At 49.1% G+C, this 17359-nt stretch overlaps 1 protein-coding gene across 1 annotated transcript in view; it reads left to right on the top strand.

Moving 5' to 3' along the window:
• SLC26A8 (solute carrier family 26 member 8) overlaps positions 1-17359 on the top strand; it is a 3386895-nt gene that overhangs the window by 3085256 nt on the left and 284280 nt on the right. The window contains exon 15 of the mRNA XM_086923258.1: positions 6219-6394. Coding sequence (XP_086779384.1) covers positions 6219-6394 — 176 coding nt within the window. The remainder of the gene's footprint in view (positions 1-6218; positions 6395-17359) is intronic.

The raw sequence follows: 17359 nt of genomic DNA, 5'->3' as shown, positions 1-17359 counted from the left end.
CTAATGCATTTTAGTGCTCTGATGCGGATTCCACACTAAAAAGTGGTAGTCTAATCCCTGATGCGTGGTACTTGGCAGGGCTGCTCCAGATATGGCGGGCCACCACAAATCCAGCACTGGCCGTTATATGCACAAAACCGCCTGTAATGTCTAGGATCGCGAGGTAGCGGTCTAGTTACCCGCATCCTAGAAGGTGCGTGTGTGCGGGCGTATTACGTCGAGCGCAAGAGTATGAAATAAAGGAGGCGTGGCCGGCTAAGGCAGTCCGGACCACGCGGAAAGCCAAACGTGTGTCCCGTATGTCCTTTATGCCGCGGCGCTGCGTGTCACTCGCGCCTGCGGCCTGAGACATCACACTGGCAACAAGGGTCCCAAGAGCCAATGCTGTGCCCCAGAGCACACCTCATCTTTCCGATGCCCGTCGAGGCGCCCTTACAGGCAACCAGCAAGCCCTATGCCGATATTCGCCAAATGCCTCGTGGTGCCATCCCGGAGCAACCCCCTCGCACCTCATGCCTGCAGCAGTGAATGCCTACACAACTGACCGCGCTGCATGTTGGCCACGAGCATCTTCGAGTGCCAGCGTCAACACCAAGGTCAGAGGGGGAAACAGTCAGAGGGGGAAACAGCCTTTCGGCCTACGGGATAGAAGGGGGAAGCGAGCGTGCAGCCCCGTCCGGCGCTAAGAAACTCGTTAGGAGGCAGAGTGACTGCACGCCGAGGGGTGCAGAAGGCTGAAGCCCACGCAGACAGAACCCCACCCCACACCAACGGTAGGAGCTGCTCAGAATAAGGCCACATCTGCTCAGGCCGGGGAGCCACTGACAAGGGAAATCACGTGCAGCAAGTCAGGCCCGTCCACGTGCCAATATGGCGTCCATTCCCGCCATCAAGCCATTTGTAGTAGACGGTGCCCCATCATCCCTAGCGCCACGGTAGTAGGACTGGACAGATCGTCTACAGATATACTTCGAAGGGGCAGGCACGGCCAGAGACAGGCACCGGGCACTGCTTCTCCATCTTGGCGGAAAGGACATCCACAAAATATACAAAACACTGGTGGAAGCTACCCCCAAATCATACCACACACTCCTCAACGCTCTTAATGCACACTTCGAGTCCATGGCAAGCAAGGACTATGAAAGGTTCGTCTTCCGTCAAGCAAAGCAAAAGGCCGAAGAATCAATAGATGCATTCCACGGAAGACTGAAAGAACTTCCCAGCGCATGTGGATTCCGTGACGAACAAGAGGAAATACGGGGGCAGATAATTCTGGGGTGGTACTCCTCCAAGCTGAGAGTCACGATCCTGCAAGAGGACGGTAAACCACTGGCAGACATCCTCAATCTAGGGCGCTCGAAAGAACTGTCGCAAGCCAGAGCCTCCCACATGGAGGCCGCCCTCCATCGGCCTATCAAAATGGAACAGGTCAACACGGCGGAGAAGGTAAACGTCGTGAAGCCAAAGGCGCGCCAATACGGCGGGAAGAAACAACAAGAAAGGCGCAGGGACTGCCGATACTGTGGAGGCCAGCCCCACTGCGCACAAGACTGCCCAGCAAAAGGAAAGAGATGCAGCTCATGCGGATGGATGAACCATTTCGCGGCAGTATGCAGATCCACAAAGTCAAAGAAAGAAGCCGCACACGCGATAGTGGAGGATCAAGACAGCGAAGATATGGACGATGACATGAGCGAATATCCCGTCCACTACCATTGAACAGCCGCAGCGAAAGAAGCGACAGCTCCCGAAATGCCACATCAGGATTCATCAACAAGATGTGCGAGCGACAATTGACACCGGAGCGTCCATCGAATTAATGGCGGCAAACGTGTACAACCAGCTAAGAGCCAGACCTCCTCTAAGAGAAGCAAAGATCAGAGTGTTTGCATATGGACAAAAAACGCCAATCCCTCTAATAGGATGTTTCAAGACAGAACTCCAGCACCAAGACTTGAAAGTCCCCACGACAGTCTACGTCACCAAGGAAGGCAGCGGCATGCTGATCAGCGGGCAGGCAGCTGAGGAAGAGCTGGATACCATCCTAGAGAATTTGAGGAGACCTTCAGAAGCATAGGGTGTTTGAAAGGGAAAGAAGTATCCCTCCACATCGACCCATTGATCCAACCAGTAGCCCTTAGGCAAAGGAGAATAGCGTTCCACCTTAGGAAGAAGGTCGAGGAAGAACTGGAGGCCCTAGAGAAGCAGGGCATCATCGAAAAGGTCAGTGGACCCACCTCCTGGGTATCTCCAATCGTGGTAGCTCGCAGGCCGAAGCAGCCGGGCCAAGTCTGCATATGCGTGGACATGCGCTTACCCAATGCAGCAGTCAAAAGGGAAAGACACTTAACCCCCACGGTAGACGACATCTTGGGAGAGCTAAACGGAGCGAGGTGGTTTTCGAAAATGGACCTCCGCTCTGGCTACCACCAACTACCTCTCCACCCAGATTCCCGCTACATAACAACGTTTTCCACCCACGTAGGCCTCAGACGCTACCGACGTCTCAACTTCGGCATTTCCAGTGCCGTCGAGGTATTTCAGAACACTATTAGGGAAGTGCTTAACGGGCTTCCGGGAGTCCTAAATGTAAGCGACGACCTGTTGATCTATGCCAAATCTGTCAAAGAGCACCATCAAAGACTGAGGGGCGTACTACAGAGGATCATAGATGCAGGGCTAACGTTGCACCGGGAGAAATGCCAATTTCTACAGAGCAAAATCAGCTTCTTCGAGTACACTTTTTCAGACCAGGGGATAGCCCCTGACCCAGACAAGTTCCAGGATGTGAAAGACACTCCAGCCCCATCCAACATATCCGAAGTAAGGAGTTTCCTGGGCATGGTGAACTTCTGTGGGCGGTTCATACCAGATTTATCCAATCTCACCAGGCCTCTCCTAGAGCTAACAAAATCCACCACCCCCTGGCAGTGGGGCGAAGAACAGGAGAAGGCGTTCCGAGACACCAAGGAGGTCCTGCGGGCAGACAAGACACTGTTGTATTTTGACCCGGCAAAGCCCACGAACATAGCAGTCGATGCCAACCCTTACGGCCTTGGAGACGTGGTGACCAAGCGGCAAAGTAACGAAGAATGGGCTCCCATAGCCTACGCCAGCCGCTCCGACTGACACGGAACAACGATACTCACAGATTGAGAGAGAGGCAATCGCGAACCACTGGGCTTGCAGACACTTCCATGTCTATGTGTACGGACATCCCTTCACTGTGTCGACAGACCACAAGCCCTTAATACCCCTGTTCCAGGGATCAGTGTCGAAGCCACCCCCGAGGATCAAAAAATAGATTCTTCAACTACAGGAGTACGATTATCAGGTGGAATACAGACCCGGGGCGACAAATCCGGCGGACTACCTGTCCAGGCACCCCCGCGCTGCCACCAAGTTGGAAAAGGAAGATGCAGAGGAGACTGAAGAGTACGTGAGATCCGTACTAGAGCGGTTAAGACCCCTTCCCATGAGTTTGAAGGCCACACAGAACGATGAAGTGCCGCAACTGGCAGCAGGTGCCCTGCGATCAAATGACTGGCGGACGGTCCAAACTTCCCTGAGCAGACGGACTCAGCAAGCCAAAGCCTCCCTAGAAGCACTCCTGAGACTGAAGGAAGAACTGTCCCTCGACAACCGAGGTTGCCTACTGCGAGGCCCGCGGATAGTAATGCCGGCGAGCCTGACTCACCAGGCTGTGGAGTTAGCTCACAGAGGACACCAGAGCATGGTCAAGACCAAGAGCAGGCTTCGAGCCAAGGTATGGTTCCCCGAAATGGACACGATGGTGGAACAGGTGGTCAGGACGTGCACGTGGTGCCAAGCAGCAGGACAACCTGAACGCCCACCCCCGGTCATCACAGAAGACAACCCGCAGTGACCGTGGGAGTGTGTGAGCGCAGACTTCGGGCACCTGCCAGACGGACGGTACGTCCTTGTAATCATCGATGACTTCACCAAGTATCCGGAGGTAGAAATCGTTGAGACCCAAACCGCCAAGGAAGTCATTGCCAAATTTGAAAAAACAATAGCCACACACGGCATCTTTGAGGTGGTCAAAACAGACAATGGTCCACCCTTTCGGGGCCAAGAGTTTGCAGAATACCTCTAAAGCTGGGGAATTCATCATCGGAAGGTGACCCCCCGCTGGCCTCAAACCAACGGGGAGGTGGAGAGATTCATGCGCACCCTGAGCAAGATCATAAGGATTGCCCCTGCCGAAGAATCCCCCCTGGAAAGGGCGATATACAGTTTTCAACGCGAGTACCAGCTGACTCCACACCGGACTACGGAAGCTGCACCAGGTCCCGCAGCCATAGGACGGGTGGTCAGAGACACCCTTCCCAGCCACCCTGACTGGACCCCAAATCGTGTAGACTTACAGAAGACTCTCTCCAACGGAGCCCGATCCTACAACTACGCCAGCTCACGGCGAAAGGCCAAGGAATCGGGGTTCCGAGAAAGAGATCGAGTATACGTAAGAGACCGGTATCCCGGAAGCAAATTCCGGCTCCCATTCGAACCTTAACCATGGACAGTCCTGCGTCGGACGGGCACCATGGTGACAGCCCAACGAGGACCCAAAACAGTTACCCGCAACGTGTCCTTTTTCAAGAAAGCCCATCCAGACACCGTTGGCCCACAGGCACTGGAAAAGGGCCAGGAAGCCCCCAGTCAACTGGAGGACCCAGAGGAGTCAGAGACAGCAGACCGAGACGTCCACGGTGAAGACCCTGCAGGAGGTCCAATGACACCCAGGACCCCCAAAACGAACACCCCACGCTCTCCTGCTGCTCGACAAGACACTAACGCCACCCCGAGGGAAACCCCGCTGAGAGCCCCTGCCAGAGGAGAACGGACCGGGTATGGCCTAAGGAAGAACCCGGCTCCCTCATCCCAATTTGCGGACTTCATGGTTGGTTGAGCCCCTGACTGAGACCCACGGACTGGTAACCTGCATAACAATATTCATTTACTGTGGTGCCTTAAATGTTTGCTGTCTGCATTTTTGTTTAAATAAAGGTTAGAAGGAATGTAATGTCTAGGATCGCGAGGTAGCGGTCTAGTTACCCGTATCCTAGAAAGTGCGTGTGCGCGGGCGTATTACATCACGCGCAAGAGTATAAAATGAAGGAGGCGTGGCCGGCTAAGGCAGTCCGGAACACGCGGAAAGCCAAACGTGTGTCCCGTGTGTCCTTTATGCCGCGGCACTGAGTGTCACTCGCGCCTGCGGCCTGAGACATCACACCGCCCAATCCCAGTCCAGGGTGCGTCAGTAACTATCTGATAGCCCTTAGTGTTCCAAAAAGCATGCATTTGCAGATAGAGGACACAAGATTAAGTTGCTCTAGGATGAAGCATTGATTTTAAGTGGCCATTTTGACAGGCACCCAAACCACGCCCCATCTAACACAATGTTGATGTGTTAATATGATCATCATGCTTAGTATTTTGATTCAAGCAGGTGAATCTATGAAACATGTATTGCTGGAGAAGAAAAACATTACTTACCTGTAAATAGTTCTCAAGCCTTGGTGTCTTTCATAGATTCGACTGTGACCAATCCTCCTGCGTGGAGTACATCTCACCTCTCTGGAATTCTCTTCCCCCTGCAATTCAAGGACTCCAAAAGCATCTGGAGTTCCGTAAAGCTATAAAGACGTGGCTATTCCGGGGATAATTTCTGTCTTTTTCGCTGCTTGCTTTAACCATGTTTACTTGGTAGTGCTGGGACGTCCCGTCGCTAGTGCAGCCATGCGCTGTTTACATTTCAGTAAATACATGAATAAATAAATAAATAATCAGTTACTCTTTTTACAATCATGCTGGAAAAAAATGGTAATAAGCAACTTTTTTCTTTAAATGCGATAGATACCAAATCCATATGTTAAGCCTCATAATAGTATTTATTGCACATGGTAAATGCCTTAACCAGGGGTATCTTTATTAGGTCCAGTAATTTCTTCCACGTTTTTCGAGGTGCTTGTTATGGAGACCTGTTTGTATTAACTTTACTATATACCAGTATTTAAGGACGACCCACTCACTTTATAGGTTTTAAATACGTCTGAGTATTAAAATTAATTGACTAATATATTATCGCCTGACAGATGCAAAATATGGAGGAGTGCCTTTAAGAATCTATGTAAACAATGAATGAAGTTCACATCTCTTTTATTCTAGCAGAAAACTGTATTTTTTTTTCGTTGCAGCGTCTGTTATGGCGGATCTTGAAAGGAATCAGTTTTTTGATAACGAAAACACCAAAGCAGCAGTGTTTATTAGCGTTCACGATGCCGTCTTGTTTGCATCTGGGTGGGATCTGAGTGAAGAAAAGAGTATGGCCCTTAAGGAGGCAGAACGAAGAAGAGCAGTATTTGAAGATGAGGTTAGTACTTTTTCAAATTCAAAAAATTCCATCCTTCCCATAGTTGACAGAGGACCCCTTAATCCTATCTTTTGAAGGACAAAGATCCTTAATAAATAGTGCGCAGAGGAGGCTGGCGTAGGAAGCTCATAGTGCGTCACTTGGAGGGCGGCCATAGGAATTGATGTCTCAAGAAGTTATGTCACAACCCAAAATAGCCCTCATTTTCTCATTTTAAAGTAAATAGGAACAGTCAAAGCTGAGATGCAATGTTTAATACATAATGAGTATGTAACCATGCGTACAGTGTCTGTATAACTATAATCATACCAAAACAAGACCTATATGACTGTGAATGTAACGCAATGAATGTTTTAGACAATAAGTGAGTCTGCATTTCAAGATGAATGTATTAATTTATAAACATTGAAGGGGTGATGTAGGCTTTGTGGGGTGGCTCGCGTCAGCTAAAACTCCTGGCCTCCGACTTCGGATGGAGGCCTGCCCACCATGCGGAGGCTCAAATGCTTAAATACTGATTTTCAAGTGGCAACTATCTGTTTCACATCTTTTGTAAAATCTATTCTACGTCTTTTGACTAAGCTCCCACAGGAAGACTATTTACGAAAAATAAAAAAAAATTAATGGCGCGCATGCTATTTTAGTAAATGCTATTTTAGTTTCCTCCCTGTTCTGGGGCTGTGTTTGTTTTTCCCTGCACGGGTTCGCCTTGCCCTTAATGGAGCACCAGCCCAAATAAAATCAGTGTTTGTGGCCTCAACCTAAAAAGAACGGGGCCATTGTGCCAAAGGTTTCCCACAGCAGGATCAGCTGAGGCTCTGCCTGGGAGTCCACTCCTGCCAAGTACCACGCATCAGGCGTTAGACTAAAGTATTTCAGTGTGGTGGTTTACATCACCGCACTGAAAAGGAAAGTCACGCATTATAGTGCCTCCTCAGCTGCGAAAACAGGAGCGCGACTGAAACGCTCCATTACTTACTAAATTTACGCTGAAGTGGAAGCGTGCAGTCACAATGAGTGCTGTGCTGTTGAGTGCTTCCGAAATTGCCCAAAACAATGAATAAAACAATTGTTCTGTAAAGACCATTGATTCAGTCTGCATAAATCTTAGAATTAGATTCTTTTATTTTTAGTACATTTTTCAAAAATAGTTTTTGGGAATATTCGAGCAAAATAGAAAAACAGTATATTTACAGATTATATCTTTATATTAGAAAGGGAACATGTATAAGACATTCAAAAGAGAAAGAGTTACCTCACAAACCTGCTTTGTTCATGTGGCTTTCTAATGGAGCAGTGCTGGGTTTGGCCAAAATGGTCTCAACAATCTCTTCCCACAGATTTAAGCTATTTCGTGCTGCTCTAATCCTCCCTTGCTGTGACATCTACCTACTAATTTGGGAATGTGAAGGAACCATGGCAAAGAGTAGGCTAAAGGAGTCTTTATGTTAGCTTCATTACTCTTTGTGAAGAGGCCTTACCTAATATCAACACCCTCCCACTTACTGCTCAGCCACACGCCAAAACGCAATTGGTTCTGTCTTTCAAAAAAATTAACTATTGAGGATATGCATTCACCTATGAAAGAGGGAAGCAGTGTATGAGGCAAGCATATGTGTGCTGTATCAGGGTGCAAAATCTCTAAATCAACAGCTTTCAAGTATTTCAGATTCCACCTCATAAGCTGATAAAGGGAAAAAGTCTACAATCTGAGAGTAACAAAATCACCATTAAAGTAATTTTATCACTTCAAACAATGAGCAGAAATCTAGACTCACACACCTATGGCTCATTCACACCTTTAAATGTTCCTCATTGCTTTGACTGTGTTGAGTGTTAACTTTTTAGGTCTCGCCTAGGCAGCGCTTGCGCTGCCTCTTTGAGACATGCTGTATTCAGGTGTGGACTTGAAGCTCCACCCACTCTATGCCCATATTTTTACTTGGATGCTGTGACTGTCCTTTGTAAATGTTGGCTTTCGATTTGTACATTTTATTATTAGTCACTCCTTGTTACCTCCCTGTCTCCTGTTGTTACCTCCCATCAGGACTGGCCTTTTTACATGTGTTGTTGCTCGGTATGTTTTATTCACAGTCTGTCGGCACTATTTTCTTAAATGACTCCTCCTGCCTGTTGCAGGCTAAACATGCTCTCCCGCTTGTTTTTTTATACCAGCAGGGTAAGCCTTATGTTTTACCGCTTCTAAGGTGCAAAAAAAGTGGCATCACGGTACGGGCCATCATATACCTAAAACATTTCTTTTCCACAACGCACACCATGCTTTATCTTTAACATGGCGCCTGGTTTTTTTTGTCTTCTAAAGCATTTTTCTGTTCTTACCAGAATGCATGGCTCACAGCCGGTCATCCCCCTACTGCCCCAGAGCGGCGCGCCTAATGTTGCAGCACGGTGCCCTCTTTTACTTTTACAAGACAGGCATATTTATTTAACAGTGGCGCCCGTGGCTTGCAGTAAATTATGTGGCAAGAAAAGGCAAATTATGCTACATAATGCTGCACATTTTATAATACTATTACTTTATTATTTTGTGATTCTCAAACGTATTAACATTCTCTCGCATTCCTTCATGCCCGGGCACCGTTCTTAATGTTTCAGCATGGTGTCCGTTTTTACTTTCACAATGGCAGCACGTCGCACTTTAACATTAGCGGCCACGCGCCTTGTTCATTAAGCTCTGGCAAGTTCAGCAGAGGAGGCTGGCTTTAGCTCCCAGGGCATCCGTTTGAGGGATGGCTCTCTGGGGAGATGCGAAATATGGCCAGCGAGTAGGCGGTGCCACGCAGAGGCCTACTGAAGGTGAAAAAACGGGGGCCAGGGCATGCAAGCAGACAGCGCTCATTAAAGCCTGCTACCCAACACTCAGACCATGGAGGGACCTCTGTTCAGACTCTAAACACAAGCAGTGGCAAAAGGGAGTAAGTCACATGCATGTGTGTTCAGTGTTATGTGTGCACCTCGAACGGGTATAAAGTGCTATATTAGTGCAACTGAAACGTTACAAACGTCTTAGCACTGCCACAGGCTCTCACCGGCATACGCGGGGGCAGGCAAAAAGTGTTCAAGACAATGTGCACACATACTTAGTGGACTCAGAGTGGAAACAAAGCACAGAAGGCTGCTGACGGCCCGACAACTGCAAACAAATCAGAAGCTGAATCAACCACAACCACAGTATCAAAGATGCAACCACTTTGCTGTATTAAATGTTAAGGCACCAGTTTTGTTTATCCTCTTCAGCTTGATTTGCTACATGAGCGTTATCCTCCTGTCCTACACTATGCATTTATTTGTTCTATCGCCATATTCACTTTTGCTGCATTTCTACGCTATGTATTATAATCCTTGCTATGCCTTTTCTTGCCTCTCCCAACCTTCCTTTCCTCAGTACCACGCTTGACGTCTTTCTTCCATCTTCTCTCCAAAGCACTGCCCAACTTCCTGATCCCAGATTCTCGCAATACTGCCCATGACTCTTCATTAGAAGTGTCCTCATCTGCTCCTCTTCAGCCCAGAACAGCATTATCCTTATTGGCCCTATTCAGCATTTCTTCCTCCAATGACTCGTACTCCTCTCACCCACCTGTCTTCCTTCATAGTAGGATTTTTGTTGCCTCCTACTAAATGCCTCTATCGTCTATAGTATCTTCTTTGTCATCGTCTCCTCTCCTCTTCTCTTCATGGCTTCCCTTTTCAGGGTGCCACTCTATAAGCAGGAGCACAAAAACATCAATGGGAAAGGTATGATCCCGCTGTCACACTGCACTCATAATAGATTTTTAGGCTATTTCAGCCACTTTGAAACCTTGGCCAGCGGCTCTATGTGAAACTGAAAGTGAAGAATTTCACATGCACCGCAGCACTGCTGGTAGCCGATGGGGTAAGGGGGAGGGCGGCAGGTTTGCGTTGCACTGCCGGTTCCCAGAAGAAACCAAGGCACAGCAAGGGGGGAAAAGCAGGCTGATACTGGATTGCACAGTAGGAGGTTACAGCCAAGAAACAAGTACAAGGACGTTCCTTGCAAAAGACAATGCACAACGAGTGGGAAGAGTTAATTTATCATCAGAGGCTGATACAAACAATGTGAGACATAACAGCAGTCTAAGGTTTTTCATTATGAATCTGCATGAAACAAGGTACTCAAAAACATTATTTATAACATTGTATAACTCTGATTCATGAACAAAAACAGTTGAACCACCATTTACTTACTTAGTCAGGATTTACTTACATACAAACTGTGTTTGCCCCATTGTTCACGGTACTTTTGTTTTTAAAATTGGCATTGAAGTGATTTCCTCACAAGTTCCACTCTGCGGGTTGAGTCATGCACAAGACTACGCAAGAAGCACCATTGTAGGCATGAACTTAACCTCAGCTCATATTTATTTATACGTTTTATATGGCGCTAGCTAGACCCGGGGGTATAGAAAAAAAGAAAAAAGTTGTATTACATAGCAGGACATAAGGATGCATAAAGATATAAGCAAAGCATTGTTAGAAATGGGATCTCTGGCTGGCCAAGGATTACACCAGAGTCAGTCGGAGACCACCACTCTAAGTCAGGGCAAGGGAGTTACACGCCAAAGATAACCCCTGCTCACCCTCTAGGTAACGTGACGCGAGCAGCAAGGCTAATCTTGGAGGCTATGTAGGTTAAGTGTTTGCGCGCGCACCCAGCAACAACACCCAAGGCCCACCACAAAAGAAACTCCACACAAGGTTATATGTAAAAATAGCCTTTGTATTATACCAAAACACATTAGATAAAAACACACACTTTACAATGTGCCAACAGGCACAGGCAGAATTTACAGGGGATATGTACAAGACAGGGCCACATGGACCACTGTCAGGAATAGGCACTTTTAGAACTAGCACTTTGAACATAGAATATAAAATCACTGTAGCACAAAATAGCAACTGTAGCACACAACCATTAATCACTGGTAACAGGTAAGTACCACCTACGCAACCCTAACCACCTTAGGAGAATGTCACGCAGGGAACCAGGACTTCACTAGCAACACCTGTACTAGGAAGAAGAACCACCTAAGTATCACCATACATTTAGGGGTATAAGCAAGAACACATTACACATGATGCATCACTACATTCAGAGGTGTAGGGAAGGAAAACACATGATGCCTAAAAACATTCAGAGGTGTAAGAACAATTGCGCAGCACTCACATAAGTCACCACCTGTGACTGTACCCAGGCCAACTGGCCTTATGGGGGCTAGGACGCCCTGTGTCCCAAAGTCAGGGGGGCCTAAACGTGGCAGCTGCCCACTAAGTGCTGGGCAGCTGTGTAGATAATGAGGGGGCCAACTTGGGAGCCTCCCGGGCTCTACCCAACTGATTGCCCCCTAGAGCCTCCGTGGCTCTGAAGAAACAAATATGCTCCTGTGTGAGGGGGGAGCGGCCCGCTGCCACATGGGGCCGCTCGTGCCTCCTCTGTGCCTGGAATGCCCCCTTGAGGGATTCTGGAGACAAATGCGGCCCTAGAGCCCTCGTGGCTCTAAAACAAATCTGGCCCCGTCATTGGAGTCCCTCTCCTGGGGACTCGAGGTCAAGAAGATGCCCAAGAGCCTCTCTGGGCTCGCAAACTAAGTGATGCCCCCGGAGCCTCTGTTAGGCTTGAGAACAAATAGGGCTGGGAGCCTCTCTGGGCTCTAATTAACGTGGTGCCCTCAGAGCCTCGTGGGCTCTCTGCACGAATGCAGCTTTTGTTGGACCCTTGCTGGGCTCAACCCCCAAGCGAGGCCCCTGAGCCAAGACGCCACACTCACCGGGCCTCTTGTCTTGCGGCAGCTCTACTTTTTCTCCGGAGCCTCCACTACTCCGTCTGTGCTGCGGCCGGTCCCTTCTTTCGGTGCGGGGCTCTCCTCTCCTCACGGGAGCCCCCCGAGCGTCGGCAGCTTTCTTCCTTCTGCTTGCACGTCCCAGCGCGGGGTAGGCTCCCGCCTGGGCTTTCTGTTGTCTGGTTGTCCCGCCCCCGGCCTGCCTGACTTCCGGCCGGGCGGAGGCGGCAATACCCCTGAATTACCCGGGGTGAAAAATGCCGGGTGGGCACCGGTCAAAGCAAATAAGGCGCTCCCAGACGCCAGAGGACATTAAACGTGATCCCAGCGCTAGGCAGATGATCACAGCGCTCCCAAGCGCTGAAGGGCAAGATAAAGCGCTCTCAAGTGCTATAAGTAAAATAAAGCGCTCCCAGGCGCTATAAGCAAACAAAGCGCTCCCAAGCGCTAGAGGCAAAGTCCAGATCCAGCAAAGTTCTTTTAGGCGGGCAGGGGGGCAAGGCTGGGCCCAGAGCCAGCTCACTGGGCCTCCAGGCAGGGAGGCAGTCCAAGTGGCGGTCCTCCTGGCGCCCGGCAGCAGCAGCCCCCCCCCCGTCAGATAGGATCCTGGAAGAAAACAACCTGTAAGGCAGTGTTCTTCAATCTGTGGGGCGCGCCCCACTGGGGGGGCGCGACACCTTCCCAGGGGGGGCGCTCACTCCACTTCAATTTGACCTTTGTGCCCTGCAGTCGTCTGTCTGTCCGTGTAAGTCTTCTTGAAGCACTCCGGACTCCGGTATGTGGAAGGGGGAGGGAGGGGAGATCAATAGCGCAGGAAGTGCCCGTTCTTTTGTTATGTTAACTCTCCCAGGAGGGGGTTAATCACAGAGCTGACAGCTTCAGCTGCAGTGGGACACGCTTTTGGTTTTTAGCAGAGGAGACCCCTCGCCTCCCACTGCACCTGAAGCTGTCAGATCTGTGAATTAACCCCCTCCTGGGAGAGTTAGCTCTTCCCAGAACGGAGACAAAGTTTCCAGGGACATAATGCTCCGTTTACTTTCTCTTGTATTTGTTTGCTCATGATTGTCACTTTTGCCTCATGTAATGTAACGTTTGCTTTTGTAATTTGTTCACTTGTAATGTTCTCTCATGTATCAGTTCTGTTCCTATTGTGAAGCGCTCTGACCCCTTCGGGTAAAGTCTGCGCTATATAAAAACACATAAATAAAGGGGTTGGGTGGGGGGGCTGAAAGTGCCAGCTCTATTCTACAGTCTTGCCTCATGACCTTGAATCATTTTAAAACACAATGTTGTAAATATCGTTTTTCAACCTTTCATTTTTAATGTGTAAAAGTCTATTACATACATTTTACAGACAAAATGTGTTTATGCGTCATGCGACTTCCATATAAAAAGTTTATTTTAGATCAATACATGACCTCACATATGAGAAATAGAAGGTGGTGACAGATTTACAGTAATATTAGTGAACTGCTGTTGTGTCACATACTGAAAACACACATCATTATCCCTGAATATCCGATGTACACACATTTAGTATTTGACCAAAGAAGGCATGAAAGAGCAGAGACTTGATCATAAAATCAAAGCTGGTCCGAACAGGGGCCCCAAAAATACATTTGGCCCACAGGCCCCAAAATCCTTAAAATGTCCCTGAAAGTTTTTTTTAAAATTACACAGGCAGGCTTATAAATAAGAATTATGTATTCAATTGAGCTGTGTAATAAGCCTCTGTCATTTCACCACAGCCACCTACTCACACACCTGCAGTTTACTAAGCACTCTTATTGTATTGAATGTTATTCGCTGAATATGCCCGGAATGTGCGCGTGGCGGTCGAGTCCAGACATTTCTGTCAGGTGGTGGGGGGCCCAACATCTAAAAAAATCAGCTGGGGGGGCTCAACCTACAAAAGTTTGAAGACCTCTGCTGTAAGGGGACACAGCCCCTTTTTATACACTGAAAACCTTTGTCTTTAGGTGCAGGGTTGGGGGAAAACCAGTTGCAGCTGGTTTTGGAGCTCTCTTGATGTGCTCAGCCCCTCTCACTATTCACTAGCCAGGCTAGGGACATCAGTCGCACCACAGGAGGCGGAGCCAGCATTGTGTGGGGAAAGCCCAGCCCTATTCAGGACCCAGGTGCACCCCTCCCTCACATCAGCATGCTAATCTCTCCACTCACCACCTGGGCAGACCCATCTAGACTCCTGGAGCCAGGCTCACCAGCCAGCTCCAGCCAATCACAAGCCAGCACATTCACTGCACATGCACACCCATGGCTAGAAGTGGCACTTCCACACTAGACACATTCACGCCGCACACATCATTGCGCAGCATTCAATGTTACGAGTTCGCACATACCAAACTCGGGCCTGCACACCCCACGCATCAGGAACTACCAGGGACACATACATTCCCCATGCATTCCTATGGGAGGGCAGGCCAATGTCACCACACACACTCAGAGTGCGCACGCACTTTCCACTGGGACACAGTGAAAGTGCGCAGAAATCAAAAATCACCTTGTCACCATTAAAAGCAAAAAGTTTAGGGGTGAACCTGCCGGAAGGGCCAAGTCCAACACAACCCCCTTCCAGCCAAAACGCAGGGCAGACCAATCACCAACGTGATGGGCTTCCCTGCTTGGGGCGATAGAATAAGGATCCGGGCCCGCAACTGCAGGGACACCCTCCTGTTCTACGCCACGGTGAACCCCTGACGTTCCTTCTAAAACTACTGTAGGGACTAACTGGGCTATCCCACTGGTGCTCCCTAGCTGTCCTCGGCCAGGACCAGGCCCTATGCCACCCAGGTGCCACTGGTTCTTGCCTATTCCCAGAGTGGGGTATGGAACCCCTGGCACATAGTAGCCATTTTCCACTCTTCCTGTCTGCAGGACAGGACTAGACTGCCACTGGTTCTCCAGCCTAGGGTCTACAACCTCAGGCGGACCAGGAGTCTCAGGGGAGGCTCTCCTCCCCCTACCTCTTCTCCTAGGGTTCCTCCTCCTCCGGCGAGGGGTACACCTAGAACGCCATTCCAACCCAGGGTTTAACCCCTCAGGTTGCACCGGGGTCAGAGGTGGGTTCTCCCACCCTCTGCACCCCCTTCCAGAGCCCTGCTCCCTACCAACTGGGGCGGTACGTCTGGAAGAAGAACCGGTCAGGACACTGATTACAGTCGTCCTTCCCTCCAGGTCAGGCGGATCCTGAACCTGGCCTTCCAACCTCTGGTCTAGAACCTTTGGTGGAATAACTGCCTGGCCCTCAAGGACTTCTGGGGATTTACACACCATGCCCGTGAGGCTAACAAATGACACATATGTTGTGTGACTGTCTGTCTGGCGCAGATCTCCCGTCCCCTGTCCACCTGACAGTGCGCGAAGATCCCCCAGAACAGAAGTGGAGTCTCCATGGTCACTACATGCGAACCTCGCCCAACTGGGTAGTCCCTGACCCACTGGTTCTTCCACTGGGGAACTCATACCCCAATCACTCCTCACGCTGGACTCCTTTACCCTCCCTACCGGAGCTGTACTGCCAGACTCTATAACAACAGGAGCTCTGTTTACAGACGCTCCAGGTCCTCTACTCACTAGGAGATCTTCCTCAAATGGAGTAACAGGACAGCCTAAGTCCCCAACCTGGTGTTCCCTAAAGAAACCATCCAAGTCCTGAGGCAGGGCTTCGTGCGTCTGGGGACCCTCGGTCTCCCACTTACTCCTGCTCCACTGAGCCAGGCAGTGAGCCCCTACACCCTCCTCGCTATCCTGGGACCTAGCTGGGCTACACTGAGCCTCCTTCACCATGCTGGGCTGCAGGATACCTGAACCACTACTTTTGGAGTCACTCACCAATGACTCTAGAGAACCTCTAGCACTTTCCCAGCGGTCTGCTTCATCTGCAAGCTCACAAGGACTAAAGTATTCAGATTTCAACAGGTGCTGGCGCAACTCTGGACAACAAACACTGAGCAACTGCTCTTTGAGAAACATATTCACTACTCCGTCCCTCCCATCGTCCGAGTTAGCTTCCAGCCAATCCCACATTGCATCCGAACAGTCATCCACAAAATACTTCCACTGCTGGTGAGGTGGTTTCCTATTGTTCCTGAACTTCAACCTGTCCTCCTCCTGAAGTACTGGGTTTTCGGAACCCAGCGGTGACAGGGAACACACCCAAAGACTTCGAGTTGTTCCTGTTTCAGACTACAGAAACACAGAGTCTTCTAGGTGAAGTCAAAGATCGTATTTATTGGCTGCAGCCAGTAACAGGTATCCTAGAAGTACAACACGGTGTATGTTCTCAGGAGACTGCTCAATCTTACAAAGCCAGCCTTCTCTTTTTATACAAAATATTATGCTTTAGGCAAACATTCCTTATTTTACAGTTGACCATTCACATATTTTCACTACAAAGAAAAAGCAGAGTCATGGTGACAAGCCCATATTTCAGTTTGTTCAGCCCACAATCAATTACTCGGCAAGGCCCAGTATTCTCATCAGATATCGACGAACCCTCAATAAAAACGGGCACCTCCTCCTCGTAAAGCAAGTCATAAAGAAAGAAACAGGGACAGGTGTGTGTAAGATTAGGCATGGTTTGTGTGCGATGAAAGGTTTATGACATGTTGTGCTTTGATACTAATCGCATTCGGCCACTGGGAAAGGAACTGGCCGAACAGGTTTGGCTTCAGGCAGTGGACTCAGCTCGCCCAGGTCACAGAAGAGTCAGCAAAGGTATACGTGTCCTTCAGACTCGAGTTTGGCCTTAGTCATTGGGCCTATATGAGGACAATCACAAAATGGCTGCCGTTCACAAAATGGACCTGAGGGTTCAGGACGGAAACTCTGATTTCAGGGTGATTTCGCCACCCGAATATGACGGAAATGCTTGTGCATAGTATTCTAACCATTACCGGTCTGCTGATACAAAAATCGTCATTATACGACGATGTTTATAACACGGGTCCAGAATTTTCAGTACCACAGACCCTCCTTTTGCCCTTACATAGGCAATAACCTATACTCACGCTAATCTGAGTCTAGGTCTATATTCATAAAGTCATCGAGATGTTGCTGTAGCATCATCCTATTACTTAGTTCATTTCTTGATACAGGTTTCCTTACACACGATGTAGCACAG

The sequence above is a fragment of the Lissotriton vulgaris genome, chromosome 5 (genome assembly GCF_964263255.1).
Source record: "Lissotriton vulgaris chromosome 5, aLisVul1.2, whole genome shotgun sequence".
NCBI lineage: Eukaryota > Metazoa > Chordata > Amphibia > Caudata > Salamandridae > Lissotriton > Lissotriton vulgaris.
Note: the sequence above shows the minus strand (reverse complement) of the source record. Positions and strands in the feature narration are given on the sequence as shown.